At 37.1% G+C, this 16,466-nt stretch overlaps 3 protein-coding genes across 5 annotated transcripts; 1 reads left to right on the forward strand and 2 right to left on the reverse strand.

Annotated features, from left to right (window-relative positions):
- Positions 1 to 23: 23 nt before the first annotated feature.
- LOC103946400 (chloride channel protein CLC-c) lies at positions 24 to 5,306 on the forward strand. 3 transcript variants are annotated; one of them, XM_048581724.1, is made up of 9 exons: positions 24 to 144; positions 184 to 344; positions 1,117 to 1,317; positions 1,633 to 1,810; positions 2,326 to 2,588; positions 2,769 to 3,038; positions 3,298 to 4,426; positions 4,578 to 4,681; positions 4,890 to 5,306. In XM_048581724.1, the coding sequence occupies exons 2-8, from the start codon at positions 199 to 201 to the stop codon at positions 4,665 to 4,667; spliced, it is 2,277 nt and encodes a 758-aa protein (XP_048437681.1). In that variant the 5' UTR covers positions 24 to 144; positions 184 to 198; the 3' UTR covers positions 4,668 to 4,681; positions 4,890 to 5,306. The 3 variants fall into 3 exon arrangements, with proteins under 3 accessions (XP_048437681.1, XP_009355373.2, XP_018502792.2); XM_009357098.3 differs by having other exon boundaries at positions 36 to 344; XM_018647276.2 differs by lacking the exons at positions 24 to 144; positions 184 to 344 and having other exon boundaries at positions 1,175 to 1,317; positions 1,628 to 1,810.
- Positions 5,307 to 5,683: 377 nt separating this feature from the next.
- On the reverse strand, positions 5,684 to 8,078 carry LOC103946399 (probable small nuclear ribonucleoprotein F). The gene is made up of 5 exons (XM_048581789.1): positions 7,941 to 8,078; positions 7,407 to 7,494; positions 7,256 to 7,293; positions 7,057 to 7,121; positions 5,684 to 5,968 (listed from the first exon to the last, which is right to left on the reverse strand). The coding sequence occupies exons 1-5, from the start codon at positions 7,944 to 7,946 to the stop codon at positions 5,899 to 5,901; spliced, it is 267 nt and encodes an 88-aa protein (XP_048437746.1). The 5' UTR covers positions 7,947 to 8,078; the 3' UTR covers positions 5,684 to 5,898.
- A 2,098-nt stretch (positions 8,079 to 10,176) lies between these two features.
- Positions 10,177 to 15,906, reverse strand: LOC103946397. The gene is made up of 12 exons (XM_009357096.3): positions 15,742 to 15,906; positions 15,278 to 15,424; positions 14,993 to 15,169; positions 14,746 to 14,828; positions 14,415 to 14,613; positions 13,586 to 13,707; positions 12,983 to 13,049; positions 12,023 to 12,073; positions 11,530 to 11,582; positions 11,147 to 11,357; positions 10,611 to 10,781; positions 10,177 to 10,409 (listed from the first exon to the last, which is right to left on the reverse strand). The coding sequence occupies exons 1-12, from the start codon at positions 15,811 to 15,813 to the stop codon at positions 10,350 to 10,352; spliced, it is 1,413 nt and encodes a 470-aa protein (XP_009355371.2). The 5' UTR covers positions 15,814 to 15,906; the 3' UTR covers positions 10,177 to 10,349.
- Between the last annotated feature and the right edge of the window lie 560 nt (positions 15,907 to 16,466).

Here is a 16,466-nt window from a genome sequence, read left to right on the forward strand (position 1 = left end):
TCATAAAACCTTGTCCTTATCTTCATCAATGTTGGATGTCTGTTTACGTTAACAATTTCTTATGTTTACGTGACAAAATCTAATCAAATTTTCGAGAAAATCTAGTATTTTCATTTCTCAGAGAGATTTCTTGTTCGAAGAGAGAGAGAGAGAGAGAGAGCTGATGAACTGCACATAACATCAAGAGAGAGAGAGAGGATGGAATTGGAGGAGGAAAAGAGTATAGAAATAGAACGAGGGGGGTTGAGGGAGCCACTGCTTGAGAGGAATAGGAGGAGAAACACGACCTCTCAGCTTGCCATTGTTGGTGCCAATCTCTCTCCCATTGAAAGCCTTGACTACGAGTGAGTTCTTTTAATCTTTTTACTTTCTCTTTCTCTTTCTGTTTTCTGGAAATAAGAATTTTTTATTAGTTAAGGAGGGGAGAAAATGGACAGGAAATAATCTCCAGAAGGGGAAAGAAGCAAACTTTGAATCTTACATGTTTTTTGTGCGTTGTTTCGGGTTTCGAAACACAAACCAAATAGAGTTGGATTGTGTTTTTTTCAATGTTATCTTCTGTTTTGGGATATATTGCCGTTTTCACTTGTACATAATATATTTATTTGTTTATTTTGGTGACATTCATTCATCATGTTTTGTTGGTTGGCACTTGGCAGAAGACAGAAAATTCTCGTTTTGAGCCATGTTGGTGTTGGTGTTGGTTTTGAAAATATGACCAATTAATGAAAGAAATAATATACGATGCCGATGCTGATCACCTTCAAAGAAAGGGATGTGAAAATGTAGCACATCAGTGTATGTTGGAGTGTGTATGTAAACTAGAAACTGTGAAAGTAAGAACAATTGCATGAAGTTCTCAATTTCACCTGGAAGTTTTTGTTAAATTAATTAAAACATCGTGCCAACCATAAGAACCGTTTTGCATCTCATCAAAGAACAGTTTCCTGTCAGCCACGGTGCTAGTTCGTTCACATTTAAAACTTTATAGACGTACGCCATACTAAATTGCGTTGGAGCTTATTTGTGGATTTTAAAGGCTTGTTGAAAACATAATTGTTGAAATTATCGTATATTCTCGAGGAGCCTCACTTATTTATCTTCGCACTCTTGTAGGATTATTGAGAATGATCTTTTTAAGCAGGACTGGAGGTCTAGAACGAAGGGTGAGATATTTCAGTACGTTTGCCTCAAATGGGCACTTGTGCTGCTTATTGGTTTAAGCACTGGGTTAGTCGGCTTCTTCAATAACCTAGCTGTCGAGAATATAGCTGGTTTCAAACTTCTGCTTACCAACAACCTCATGCTTCAGGACAAGTAAGCCTGGCTTCTACTCACCCGATTACTATTTGAGTTCACACACTCCCATCCCCCTCCTTTTTTTTGCTTTTCGTTGCAAAAGAGTCTTTATATCGTTCCAGGTGCGCCTATCTATAGGGTTTTTTTTGGGATACCCTAATTGTGGTTAATCTGACCCTGACAATGTTCACATAATTTGTTACTGCTGAAATGCATCCTTTACGTTTATTTTTATGTTTCTTTTGCTGATTACTTGCCTTATTGATGTGTGTGATATTCCATACATGTTTTATATATCTGAGTAACTACGTTTTTATGTGAACTCCAGTGCAGGTATTATCAGGCATTTGCAGCATTCGTTTGTTGTAACATGACCTTGGCTGCTGGTGCTGCAGCTCTTTGTGCTTACATTGCCCCGGCAGCAGCAGGCTCTGGCATACCTGAGGTTAAAGCATATCTAAATGGAGTCGATGCTCATTCTATATTGGCTCCAAGTACCCTCTTTGTAAAGGTGAGTGGCAGACTGAAAGCAGCTCTCTTTCGCTCTTTCTTTTAATCTCTCACTCACACTACGATGCAGTTTTTACATCCAATAGATAGATAAAGGTTTGTGTGAGTGCATTTCATAGAATGTAAACGATATAACTAGTTACCAAAATGTTTCCCAAGTTTTGCTCATCAAATGATGTGGTGAATGAGACACTACTACGTTATTTGGTACCAAAATCTGGGATTTGGTTTTGCAAAATGGATTCCATCTTTAGCGTTACTCATGTGTAGAATGTTCTTGTGGATATAGGATTTGTAATGTTAGAAGATGAGAGAGATGTTCTACCTACTCAGAGCGATGTTCTACTTTCTTTTATCACTAGGACAAATATGAAGTTCTTGGTGAAGTGAACCGAAACCCAGAAGGAGAGCTACTTCTAAATCCGTTATTGTTTTTATGTGATGCAATAAAAGTAAAATTTTACTAATGGTTTAGGTATTATATTTTGTAATAAGTACTTAGTCTCAACTTGGCAGATTTTTGGTTCTATATTTGGAGTAGCTGCTGGATTTATTTTGGGTAAGGAAGGACCTATGGTTCACTCTGGCGCTTGCATAGCCTCTTTGCTCGGACAGGGTGGCTCTCGCAAGTATCACCTTACCTGGAAATGTCTCAGGTTCTACAAAAATGACCGTGACCGAAGGGATCTGATTACCTGCGGTGCTGCTGCTGGTGTTGCAGCTGCCTTCCGTGCCCCAGTTGGTGGGGTCCTTTTTGCACTAGAAGAAGCAGCTTCATGGTTAACTCTCTCTCTCTCTCTCTCTCTCTCTCTCTCTCTCATATGTACATATATGTGTGTGTGTGTGTGTGTGTGTGTATAGATAAAATATTCATATACATATATTCAGTAGAAAACTTGATGTTTTCTTCATCCTTCTGTTGAGGAGTAAATTTTGTTTCTTATATGAAAAACTTTTAGGTGGAGGAGTGCTCTTCTGTGGAGGGCATTTTTCACAACAGCTGTAGTAGCGGTACTGTTAAGAGGCTTCATACAGTTATGCAAGGGTGGAAAATGTGGGCTATTCGGGGAAGGAGGTCTTATAATGTTTGATGTCAATTCAGCAAAGGTCAGTTATAGCAGCGGCGATCTGCTGGCAATCATATCCCTTGGAGTTATCGGAGGCATATTTGGAAGCCTTTACAATTTCCTTGTGGACAAAGTCCTTCAAACTTATCGCATCATAAACAAGTAGGCTCTAAAAACTCAATTTATAAGATCGTCAAATTTCTTACTATACAACACTATAGCAACTCACTGACATAGAAAGTTACGCGCAAAGCAATTTCGTCTTGTATAACCCAAAGGTTTGCATTTTGTCTTCTCCTTAGTGCTACATATGTTAGCTTTCAAACTTGTTCAAATATTTTTATAGGATGGAACTTTACATGCACCTAAAATGATGAAAATGTAGTTTCTACTGTTTCTGATTACTGCAAATGATATGCAGGAGTGGTCCTTCAAGTAAAATTCTGCTCGCCGTTGCCATTTCCTTTTTGACTTCTTGTTGCTCTTACGGCCTCCCATGGCTTTCACACTGCATTCCTTGTCCCCATCACCTGGAGGACAAGTGCCCCACCATAGGTCGCTCTGGAAACTACAAGAATTTTCAGTGTCCACCTAACCACTACAATGGCCTTGCTTCACTCTTCTTCAATACCAATGATAATGCTATCCGCAACCTTTTAAGCTCTAGCTCTGATGGGGAGTTCCGGCTTTCCACTCTCATTGTTTTCTTTGTTACCGTGTACTGCCTGGGCATTGTTACTTATGGTATTGCTGTTCCCTCTGGGCTCTTCATCCCTGTTATACTTGCTGGGTCATCCTATGGGCGTGTAGTCGGGACCCTCCTTGGTTCTCACTCTGATCTTGATGGGGGTTTCTTTGCACTCCTTGGAGCGGCATCCTTCCTTGGTGGCACCATGAGAATGACTGTTTCTCTCTGTGTCATACTTCTTGAGCTTACAAATAATCTTCTAATGCTTCCACTGATGATGCTAGTTCTGCTTATTTCGAAATCTGTGGCGGATTGTTTCAACAAGGGTGTCTATGACCAAATTATAAGAATGAAGGGATTACCGTACATGGAGGCGCATGCAGAACCATACATGAGAAACTTGGTTGCAAGTGATGTTGTTTCTTGGCCCTTAATTTCATTTTCCAGGGTTGAGAAAGTGGGGAATATATTACACGAGCTCAAAACAACAGCGCATAATGGGTTCCCCGTGATTGATGAACCACCTTTCTCAAATTCTGCAGACTTGTGTGGGCTGGTTTTGAGATCGCATTTGCTTGTATTGCTTAAACGAAAGAATTTTACAAAGCAAAGGGTGTTGATTGGGTCAGATGTTACGAGTAGGTTCAGAGCACATGATTTTGGAAAGGCAGGATTAGGCAAGGGAATCAAGCTGGAGGATTTGGACATTCAGGAGGAAGAGATGGAACTGTATCTTGACCTCCATCCCATTACTAATACCTCCCCATACACCGTAGTTGAAACAATGTCCCTTGCTAAAGCTGCTATTTTCTTTCGGGCGCCTGGCCTCAGGCACTTGCTGGTGGTGCCTAAGACACCAGGGGTAAATCTCCATCTCTCTCTCTGTCTCTCTGATATGTATTCTTCTGACATACCATTTCTGCTTCTAATGCGAAAAGAAGGTGAAATGCCAACTTACTCATAGCTTCCCCTATAATGTCGTAACATTGTTCTAAATCATTTACATTTTGCAGAGGCCTCCAATTGTTGGGATCTTGACAAGGCACGATTTCATGCCGGAGCACATATTGGAACTTTTTCCGCAGTTGAATCCTCACGAATAAAAGTAACAATCCGCGTAAGCAATCTGAAACTTTCATAAATTCTTGTTTTTTAATGCAATGCTGTATTAGGCAATTACTGTTTCTATTTTATGTATACAAATCCTTGTTTGATCAAGTTTTAACCTTTAAGAGTCAATCGTATTTTCATTTATGGATTACTGTGATACACAAGTTTGCCATTAGGATGTAAGATCTCTGAGTTTCTGAAGCTGGGAAATGCAGGTAATTCTTTACTAGTTACGAAAACTCCTTCAAACAACGTCCAAGTATCACCGGCATTTTGCAATCTCAAAAATCTGCGCGTCGTTTCAGAGTTCAGACCAGGTCATCTTTCGCCAACGTTACCAAGCAAACCTGGAGGTACGTATTCAGATAGTCCTCACAGACAAGCAAGAAGCTTGATAACTATTGTGTAATATCAACTCCTTACGGATTGTAATACGATGTTGCCTTCTGAAAGCGCACTTGGATGGCACTGAATAAAAATGTTCGGCCTCCGTAAGATGTTGCTGGGGACGCTTGCAAAACGCAAAGATTCTTGTTGGCTAGAAAATTTGGTTCAATCAATAACCTAATATCAGGGAAGTAAAGTTTGATTTTCGATAGGAAGTTGGAATGATCGATGATATTTCTTTCCAAGTGTTTTGGATTCCACGTGCATCAACGACTAACAGTTTTCAAAACAAAGGCGATAGGGTGACATTTGTTTTTCGGAATATATCTTGAGCAGCAAGCAAGCATGCGATTTTTTCACAATGTTTGGTCCACAAGCATGGGAAACGTTGTTTGGTGGAGATAACCATTTCCACTTTACGGGAGCTGTCCCATTCTGGGCAGCTACCGCGGAACGGGTTTAACGGTTAAATTTCCGTCCCTAATTGGAATGGTAGTTGTCCTGCCATGATGCACTCTTGCTAATGGATGAATCTTCATCTCCAATCCAAAGAAAGAAGAGAGTGGATTATGCCATTTTAATGCTAGTCTGAACATCAACACGACCAAATGCGCCAGTTGGGTGCAGTAAATCACTAAAAAGGTTTTTCATTTCCAACTTCCAACGATACGAGCCTTGTTACATGAAACGAATGGTTCATTCAACTTTTACGAACCATATGTCAAAAATCAAACATCCGGCATTACCACTCCATACAATGCACCTAAACAACAATAGCAGAGATAAAATCTTGATTACTTAAATATCTGTTTTCATAACCAAACCTTACTGCTCGTCTCAGTCCCGTTCAGCGTCTTCAATTTCTTCATCCTCTGGCACCCCACGAAGATACAGAACGTTGTTACACCTGCAGAAGAGAGCAGGTGAAGTGTTAGCTTCGTATTTTACCTTAATGAATGCATCGTTTGTTTACATGGTATCATTGGTATGTGATGCTTGGAACATTTTTCTATGCAACAAAACATAAAAAAAACTTATGAAAGGAAACAGATTGTATTGACTAGAGAAAAACTGTGAACTTGAATAATCTGTTGTGTATTGATGTGTGGCGGCTCGTTGCCAAACTCACAAAAGTTCCACCCAGTAAAAAGGAAGAATTAAAAATCAGAAATCTCCAATATGACATAGAGAAGATAGCATATAAAGCATGCATCCATCGAGGAGCTGTTCCCAATTTATACTATATATTCAGTTCATTTGCAGCTATACAACATATGCGCCAAGAAGTAAACACATTCTAGTAGCATTGAAAATTCGTAAATTCTAGGCTTTTAGCCCAAGTTGCGCTGGTTATATATCTATATTATCACCTTAGAAAAATAAATGACGGGGTCCAGGCTTTTGCACCTTTTCAGGGCCATGGTTAACTACAAACGGTAATCGCTGGTCCTCAACTTTGTCAGAGTGAACCCGTTAGGGGCTCATTTATGAGTGATTATGGCGGGCCAAAGTCACTTCTAGAGAGTGTAGAAAAAGTTTAAAACTAATAATGATAGGTGCTTCTCCTTGGAAGTGATTTTTATTTGAAATACAACAGAATCACTTAGGCCTTCAGTGAAACTTTAAAAAAGCCAAAGTCAAAATGAGTAAAACCACTTCTGCAAAAAACAAAGCCAAACGCGACCTAAATTTTTCCATAGCATTATATCCTATCATCATATGGTCACAACTTCCTAATTCCAGGGTGCTCACAGTTATCTCAGTAGACTCTTTAGTACACAGAACAACATTTACCCAAAACTTTGCTCCTGACGCCATATGTAGATCCTAGACATTAGTTGGGATATATCTTTTCCGAGAAAATCAAAAACTTATAAATGTGTCAGAAAAAAACTAGCAAAAGTAAATGAAAAGAAAAATATAAGGCACATTCCAACAATAGAATTCTAAAGGAAAATTACAGTTAAGTGGTTCAAAGAATTCCTGAGAACTCACCTGATCAAAATCTCTCCCAGATTTCCAGTGGATTGTCCATCAATATATTCTTCGGTGTTGGCCAGCTATGCATATAAGATTTCATACATTAAACATTATACCAGAATTTTTCTTCGCGAAAAAAAAATAAGGTAAAAAGGAAGCTAAGATAATTGTTCACAATTTGTATAGAAAAAGAGTTCAAATTTGAAAGTAGTACCTGCAAGTTCATATAGGCATCTGTTGAGACAAGGAAGCCTGAAAAGATGCACGATCAAAGAGGATCAGAAATGCACCAATGGCATGTTAATAAATTTTTGAAGCACAGGAGTCAACTTTTTTTTCTCCCGGAAACGTAAATAAAAATATACCTTTGTACTCCATTCCCCATTTAAGTTTCACAATGACAGTCTTTCCAGTCAGATTGTTCAAGAAAGGTTTGGGGTTAACTGGTATTGTCTGCATTTTGCACAAAAACAAAAGTATTACAATTCAGAGAACTCCATCTAATCTATTCAACAGCTGAATTTACATCTACCATCAAATCAACCATTGAAAGCTCAGAAGTTATTCATCAACTACTAAGCTTTTAGCCCAAATATATTGTTGCATTCGAAAAGTTTAGAAAAATCCAGAATCCAGTATCCTAACAGATCTCCAAATATTGACCAAAATTAAATCAGGGAAGGAAGATTTTGACCTTTTCGTTGCAGAAAAGGAAAACGCAACCCCCTTGTTAAAATCTTGCACCGAAACCCCCAACAGAAGAAATTTAAAGCACGAACAAATACTCGTCGAGATCGTAATTTTAAAGAGAAACTAGAAAATTTTAGAGTATGCGCCCTAATTAGCTAGAAGTTACAAAAAAATGACCCAGAAAAACAGATGGAAAATAAATTACTTACCGCCATTGGCGAGAGAGAGGAGAGCTTCAGGGAAGCTAAAGCTGAAAGATGAAGTTTTTCTCTTCACTCAACGGGGGTTTTAGGGTTTAGACAACTTTTTTTTTTTTTAGCATTTAAAGATTTGGACTGCGATTTCTTCCACCAAGGCCAAAGGATCATGTGATCTGGGTTTTTAAAATTTCATCCAACGGTAAAAAATTATTATAACTTTTAAATGATCAAAACAAATGGGCTGTTGGATGAAATTTCAAAAGCCCGAATCACTTGATCCGGTGGCCTTGGTGGAAAACATCCGAGGAGGATCTCTTTCCTTAAAAAGGTGGTGTTATCTGCACATTTATTTAACTTTTTAGCCAAAATGGTTATTGAGATTTGCTTAACTCTTCACTTTATTCTATAAGATATGAAATCAATAGAAGTAGTTCTTGAGATTGTTCATCATCAATCATTTTGGTCATTAGGTGAAAAATTATGTTAAATAAAGATTCAAATGACAAAATTACCCTCAATGTAATAAATAATAGGCCAAAATGAGTTGACAAAAGTTGAGGGTATTTTTGTCATTTTGTCCTTATTTTATGAAAATTTTTCACGAAGGACCAAAATGATTGATTGTAGACAAACTCAGGGACCAATTCGATCGATTTTAAATCTTAGAGACCAAAGTAATGAGTAATGCAAATCCATGAACCATTTCGGTTAAAAAGCCCATTTATTTTTATCTCTCACACATTCCTCTAAAATTTTTACCGCCGTATCGAGTGAATTGAAGAATATTAATTGATAAAATCTAACAAGGTTGTGTGGGAAATAAAAAGGAAGCGTGAATAACACTATTCTTTTAAAAATTAATAGGTGCATTTAAATTAGGATTTTATTGGATTTGAATAGACTTTAAGGTACAGATATAGTTAATTAATAAGATTTTTCTTTTTAAAAAACGATATTATCTACACTAAAAGAAAGGAGGAATGACTTAGCTTCATAATGGGCTAATAATAATATTGTTCAAATTCGCCTTTGGCGAGAATTTAACCTAAGACCTCTCACTTACAAATGAAGAGGAATACTAGTTAATTAATAAGATTTTAATATCATAGTGTAGTCAAATTAGGATTTAGGATTTAGGATTTTAAATAATACATCAAAATCCAGGGTAGTCAATTACAATTTTTAAAAAGTCCGCACATGTCTAGGTGTGGTAAAAATACCAAAGATGTGTTAGGATTTTAATAGGTGGGAGATTTTGATGGATTTGATGGTGAGCGGTATACAAAACAAATGTTATCAAGAATCCAATCCTCCCCCCTGATTTCTTTTCACGTTCATCAGAGAAGAGTAACAATCTTCCTCCATCCCTCAAGATATTACTTCTCTCTTCTAAATTTGTATAGTCATGTATCTAGTGAATCATTATTTCTTCATTATTTCCATGGTGTTTCAACCCAGGTAAATAGTTGGGGTTGGTGAGGAGGTGCACATATATGTTTTTATTTTTTTTTTAATGTAAATGGCACTTATTTATTGGACATGCAATAAATTTACTTGAATTTCACTTAGACCCACACTAGGTTCTAACTCGTCCCCTGACTAGCTTGGAGGAGTTGGGTGGCAGCGACAGTGGTGAAGGTGTTAGTAGTGACAATGGTGGTGGTGGTGGTGGTGGTGGGGGAGGAGGGAAAGAGGAGGGGGGGGGGGGGGGGGAGGGGATGGTGTGGCAGCAATAATAGTGGCAGTCGTTGTGACAATGGTGGTTGGAGTGACAATGGAGATGCTGATGATAGCGGTGAGTGGCCATGGTGATTGCGAGGTGGTAGGGGTGAGGGTGGCGGAGTCGATGGAAGTGGTGGTGGTGGGAGATGATGGCGACAGCGGTGATACTGGAAATGGTGGGGTGGTGGGGGTGGTGGAGATAATGATGGTGGTTGCAATGGGACGTGAAGATGTATTTAGATTAGGAGACTGATACCCTTCCTCTTTGGCCACTACTGCCCTCCTGCTTCAACATTCATGGATCAGGCCTTGTCCTTTGAGCTAAAGAAATTTCTGTGGCATAGTTCAACTCAGATTCACACATCATGCATTGCCACAATATTTGAAGGGTACACACACGGATCATCAACAATCGGTTAATGGTTTAGAAACGGCCAACGAGAGGCCATATCGAACGTTTCCGAGCGTTTCATTTCATCCGTTGATTTGTTTGAAGGATCCACGAACACGCTATTTTCACAAATTATACATGAAATTTTCTGCTATAAAGTTTACTATGTAATTGTAATTATGTACATACTTTTCAAGTAAAACTTCACAGGTTTAATTTACAAAAAGGAAAAAATATGACATCCACAATTTACAAAAAATCAATCTGCTTCTACTCGTAGTCTAGAAGGGCATTCTGCCAATAAATTATTGTATACCTTCCTTGAAAGGACCAGAATCATGTACTAGTTTCATGACGAGCTCAACCTGCATGTAACAAGTACGTACTTATTATGAAATGAAATGAGGTGAAAAATAGAATTAAAAAGACACAACGGGGTAAATTACTAGAACGATTACAAAGAACAAATAAGTCGGCGTAACAAAGTAACAAATGACTCCTCAGAAAAAAAGAATTAGTTCAGGATGCCATTGCCACATAAATACAGAAATTATAAATGCAATCACCTGAGTTGATTCACGCCCTACAAAGTTCTCTATGGCCTTCCTGAAACCTTCGTCCATCAGGTAATGACAGCTATATGTTGTCACAGGCAGATAACCTCTCTGAATCTTATGTTCGCCCTGAGCTCCTGCCTCTACTGTGTTTAGATTAAGTTCGATTGCAGCTTCTATTGCCTGCGATGTCATAAAACCATAAGAAATGAATATTTGCTGTATATATTTCCTTTAACAGTGCTGATTTATAGTTTTATGCTCATCTACTCTTTGGTGCAATCAATAAAAACAGAACAAATCTAAATTTAGATGCGGTTTCCCATCAAGGAATTCAAGGAAGTACAGAGACACTGGGCAGAAAATATGGCCCCTAATTACTTAATCATATAGGGCATATGACAGCATTTCAAATTGCTTCCACGTTTACAAATATTATAGATATGTCAATTAAAACATTTGTCTGCTAAATATAAAGAGTTGAAAGTCTAAATATTTGCTAATAAAATGACAGAAGGAATGAAAAATAAAAATAAATATAACTAGACCTGGTAATAGCATGCTTCAAAATGCAAACTTGGATAGTAAGCTCTTGGATGACTTCCCCATAGGCGTCCAAATAACGTATCTCCTCCTATAAAATTCAGAGCTCCAGCAACTAGCTCATCCCCTTCTTCAGCAACAACAAGTAGTACCTGGTCTCCCATCTTTTCGCCCATTTGGTGAAAAAACTCCCTGGTCAGGTATGGAGTACCCCACCTGTGGATATGAGTGAAATTTTACGCAACTTCACAACAAAAAGAAATGACTCAAGCTTCTCTGTTCAAAAGTTTTCACAATAATTTATAGTATGAAAATATAATTTATGGCATATATCTCAAACTCAGAAACATCAGGAAATGGCTAAGAAAGAGATCTATGAGGAACCAACTTGTTATCAGTGGTGTTCCGGTAGAAGTTATAGAACGAATCCCAGTGCCTAGCCTGCCAACAGAATATCATTAAAGAAGAGGATGGTCAGGCTTATGTTCTAACTGTTCTGTAGCATAAAGTGTCATAAACCAACTAGAATTTCTTAACAGAAGACAGCAAGCCTTGCAAGATTCTATTGCTTGAGAAGTTTATCGTAGCATTGGAAGCACTACACATACTGGAGTCTGTAAAGATCCACAAATAACAGATACTTGTACAAGTATCACTAGATATTTTAACCAAAGAAATCTTTCAGCAGGCCCCATTTGTTTTGAAAATGAATGAAGTTCTTATAGAACATGAATCGCTGATGGATTGAGCCATATCAAATGATGATTCATCATGTAAAACAGCGCAAAAAGCAACTGAAAGGAGTGTATAATCACATATAAGTGGAAAAAATCATTAACAATCATAGCTAATCAATTATTAGAAGAAACATGGTCAAATACCTTTATTTCATTACCCCGCAGCCGTTTCATAGTCAAATTCTGCTGCACAATCTGCAAATCAAGTGTTCAATTAGAAAACCGGTACCTCATGTCTCAAAAAAAGAAAAATAATAAACCACCTGACTTAACCCAGCAAATAGAGAGAGAGAGAGAGAGGATGATGGAACATAAACTCAATCATAAGAAAATAATCTCACAAGAGGCAAGAAGAAGATAATGGAAGTATTCATTAATCAAATAAAGAGAATCAGGTATTCTATAAGTACTTTTTGCCAAACATTACACTGCCGGCCAACTCAAAGATTATACTGCAAATGGCTTGTAGCTCAACTGGTTAAGAGGCTTCGCCTTGAACGCGAGCACCCATGTTCAAATCTCCTCGCCGTAGTTTAATGTAGATATTTTATCATTTGTCAAAAAAAAAAAAAAAAAAAAAACTCAAAGATTATACTGATCACTGAAGGAGGCATTATGAAGAGGTCATACACAAAACATCAAGGAATATGTTCCTTAAGGAAATTCGTCAAATGTAGACCGTTCCATGGTTTGAGTTTCCATATACATACAAGAGGTTCAATATTTACTTAGGGTTTAGGGTTTAGGGAGTCTTGCTCCCATGAGTTGACCAATGTTTCTCCCATTCTTTAAGTCATGGCTTTCACCTATATTCATTCATTTGTTCTTATAGAGAACAACTTCTCATTTTCCACACATTCATTTGTTCCTTAGCATTATCTTAGTTGATTTTGTGATTTTTCTGGTATTTCTGTTGTATTCGTGAACCTTTTCTTGGTTCCAAGCAACACCACATCATTGTTCTGTTTAAAGAATTTTTGTCATGAAACAATCTAACAGGAAATCCATTTTACAGAAAATAAAATTTTCTACGACTTAGTTTCTCATTTCTAGATAAACTGAATATCAATTGGAATATATGACAGCATGTTTTAAAGGGCCAACCTTTTTGCGCTCTTGACGGATATTTTTCCTTTTACTTTGCTTCATGTCCATCAAGAACTCGTCAAAACTGTATCACAAATAAAGGAATTTTCTAGATTCAAGTTCAACTATTCAAATTTTCAATCACAAAATGAGAGTAGTCTAATTATGCTTCAAATGTATTAGTCTAATATGGTTTGGAAACTAATGATGAACCTCCTTACTGCTTAAATATGTTTCAGAGGGTAGCTTGTGTTAGCCTTCAATGATGGGTAATAAGTTCCTCAAATATAACGAACAATTTGTATACAAGTGCACAAACATACATTCCCAGGCACGCACAAACAGATACACATATATGTACAAAGCTGGTATATTCCAGCGGTTTATAAAGGCTTAGAACATTAAATACATATTTATTCACCACAGCATATACATAAGAATTGCCATTTCAATCTATACTAAACTGTTTTCTTGACAGTAAACTATGAAATACATATTACTTTTCTATCACATATACATTACAAATGTAATTGCCATCAAAATTATATCTTCAACGGATGTGAACATACTCCACATTTGACATTAATCCAGTAAATAAGAAAAAGGTTATGCATTACTCACTTTTTGTAGTTGTGGTTTTTCCAATGGTACTGCATTCCAGTTCTCTGAAGAAAACCTCTTTCACTCAGTTTGTTCCACTCCGTTTCAGATGGGAAGGTAATGTGCAGTGATGAGAGCCGGTACTGTCAAAACAGACAAGTCAGAATAAGTAGTAAGGGCACTGCCATTCAGAAAAGGTCAAGTCTTATTCTTCTTAACAAGAAAAGGTCAGAAAAGAGAACCAATGGTCAAGACAAGTAACATGAAAAATAACAACAGCCTCATAGCTAATTAAGTTTCATTATCTTTAAAACACTTTAATATTACTCTAAAATAATACCTCAATATTAATCTGAAAAGGCAAGTTCCTTCCTTCCACTAACTACTTTGGAAATTATAAATGAACAAAATGACAAAAACTGCAATAGCATTCTAAGAGTTCATTCAACTGACAAAAACTGCAATAGCATTCTAAGAGTTCATTCAACTCTTCCCTCAAGGAATCTTCTTTTGGCTTCAAGGACCAGTCATGCTTATGCCATTTTGATTTTGACACCAGAAGTTTACAGATTCCAGTCTGTCCGTGAAACTCACTTAACTCCAATCTTATATCCATAAGATGAAGGCATTATAAGCAAAAGGCATAACAAAAGAAAATTCTTAAAATTATACATCTAATCATTTCTTTTATATGAATGTTGACTTTTATACATCTCAGTTATGCATTTATATGAAAAATTGCCCGGTCAAATACACAGCTCCTCTAGGACTAAGTAACAAGCATAGTAATTTCAAGAGGATCAAAAGGGTCATAAATGCTACAAGAAAGACTATTTGATTACTTGCATACCTTGGCAGTCAGCTCCTTCAAAGCGGATACTATGATGTCAAAAACTTGATCTTTGAATGACGTATTACGAATTAAAATCCTGGGGCCAGTTACTGGAGTAAAAGGTACACAAGACTGCAATTTTGGATAATACCTCCCCCCAAAACTATAATATGCATCAGCCCAAGAATGATCAAAAACAAATTCACCATAGGAATGACTGCACACCAAATAAAAAAGGTCAGACCACAGCAAAAAAAAAAAAAAAAACAGTAGAAGTCAAAGCCTTTGTACATAATTTAGGAGAAATGACAATAGAGCTTGCATCTGAAGAGCTCAGAAGATTCTAAACCTTTTAAGATAGAGTGGAACAACACCTACAATACTTTCACTTTCATCCTTAGCAATGACATGGCGTGGAGTCCATCCGGTTTCCTGGAAAATATTGGAAGTCCAGGCTCATTGAAACTGATAGACACTCTTCATGACAGCTAAAGAACCAGAAATCTCAATTGCTTATACAATAGAAAATCTAAACAAACAATGGTATTATGTATTAGCTTATAATACAAACGGAAGGGAAGAGCTCAATTCCTAACCCTGACGGCGGATGCAGACTCTTCCAAGCTTGAAAGAAAAGCATGAGTAAGAAATGGATTAAATTTTTCAGGGCCTGTAACATCGAGAGCGCATGCATCCCACTCAGTGGATGAGACCTCAGAGATTGATGAAATGACCGAAACTGATATCTTTTTCGGTTTCACTCCTGAGATTCCCTGCAAATATAACCAACAAACATAGATTCATCAATGATATCACATGATTAAATTACTTGCACACTTGAAGTTAATCAATCGAAATGAAGAGAGAATACAAACAAACACCTCTTTCTGTGAACCTGGAGCTGTCAAAGTGAAATCCCCAAGTGAAAGACTTATCTCTATTTCTTGTGGCTCTGCAGATTTCCTGGCTCCCCAAAATAGTGCACTAATTCTCGATGCCTGACCAGCTTTCAGGGGTTGCGATTTTCCCTAAAATTCAATTCCAACAAAGAAAAAAAAAAACCAAGAATTCAAGAATATCAAATAATCTTATCGCAAAATCAATCCATCAACCAATACTTGAACTACAAAGTGAAAGACTGCAGAAAATAACAAAAACCCAGAAGCTCAAATGTAATTTTAACAAGGTTTGATCAGTAAACTAGAAACCCCAAGTTGTCACCTCACACTGATTCAGAACATTAAACCAAAAATAATCCAACCAGATGATGATTGCATACAAAAACCCAAAAAAAAAACAGAAAAAAAAAAAAGGAAATTGGGAGACAGAAAGAAAGGTGACTTACCAAGTGAAAATGAGGTGGGTATTTGCCCAGAAATGGGGAAGGCCTGCAGTAGCTCATTGCAGCGACTGCCATGGCTGGCTGACCCCCGCCCGCGCACTTGAGTTCTCAAGCACTGTGTCTCAAGTTCTGATAACCTCAGGAGCAAACGGTCTTTTGCATGACACGTTGCAAAATTTTATTTTCAATATTAAAGAAAAACCCAAAAAAAATTAAAATTTGTTGTGAACTTTCCCACTAAATTCTAGATTTGATTTAATTATAACTATTTTTTTCTATATAGACTTGTCTTTCTCGAGAATGAAGGATTTCTTCTCTCCTTTTTACTTCTATAAATAAAGACAATGCGTAAAAGAATAACAGATTCTAAACATAATTCCCCTACAATTTTACAAAGACATCTCTATCTCAATCTCTCTACCCTTGCCATCGGTCCCCTTCCCCTTATCAAGTGTCAGATAAAATAGGTTAGAACAAAATTGACATCAGAACATCTGTGCATGCAAACTAAATAGTCAAAATTGTAATACATAATTTATGTGTCACGTTTGCTATTCATTTGTCGGATCCTAGATATTCGATGGGAGCATTCTACAAAACTTGAACTAGTTTCAACTTCAAGTTTCCTGCGTAACAAAGCCCATATTGGAAAATTTTGAAATCAGATTACTTTTGAAGTTTTTGGTACACAATGCATTTGATGTTATCTACCTTTTTTTTTTTTACTC

Source organism: the organism of the source record quoted next, unplaced genomic scaffold (assembly GCF_019419815.1).
Source record: "Pyrus x bretschneideri cultivar Hongxiangsu unplaced genomic scaffold, Pyrus_bretschneideri_v1 Contig17, whole genome shotgun sequence".
In the NCBI taxonomy this organism is placed as follows: domain Eukaryota; kingdom Viridiplantae; phylum Streptophyta; class Magnoliopsida; order Rosales; family Rosaceae; genus Pyrus; species Pyrus x bretschneideri.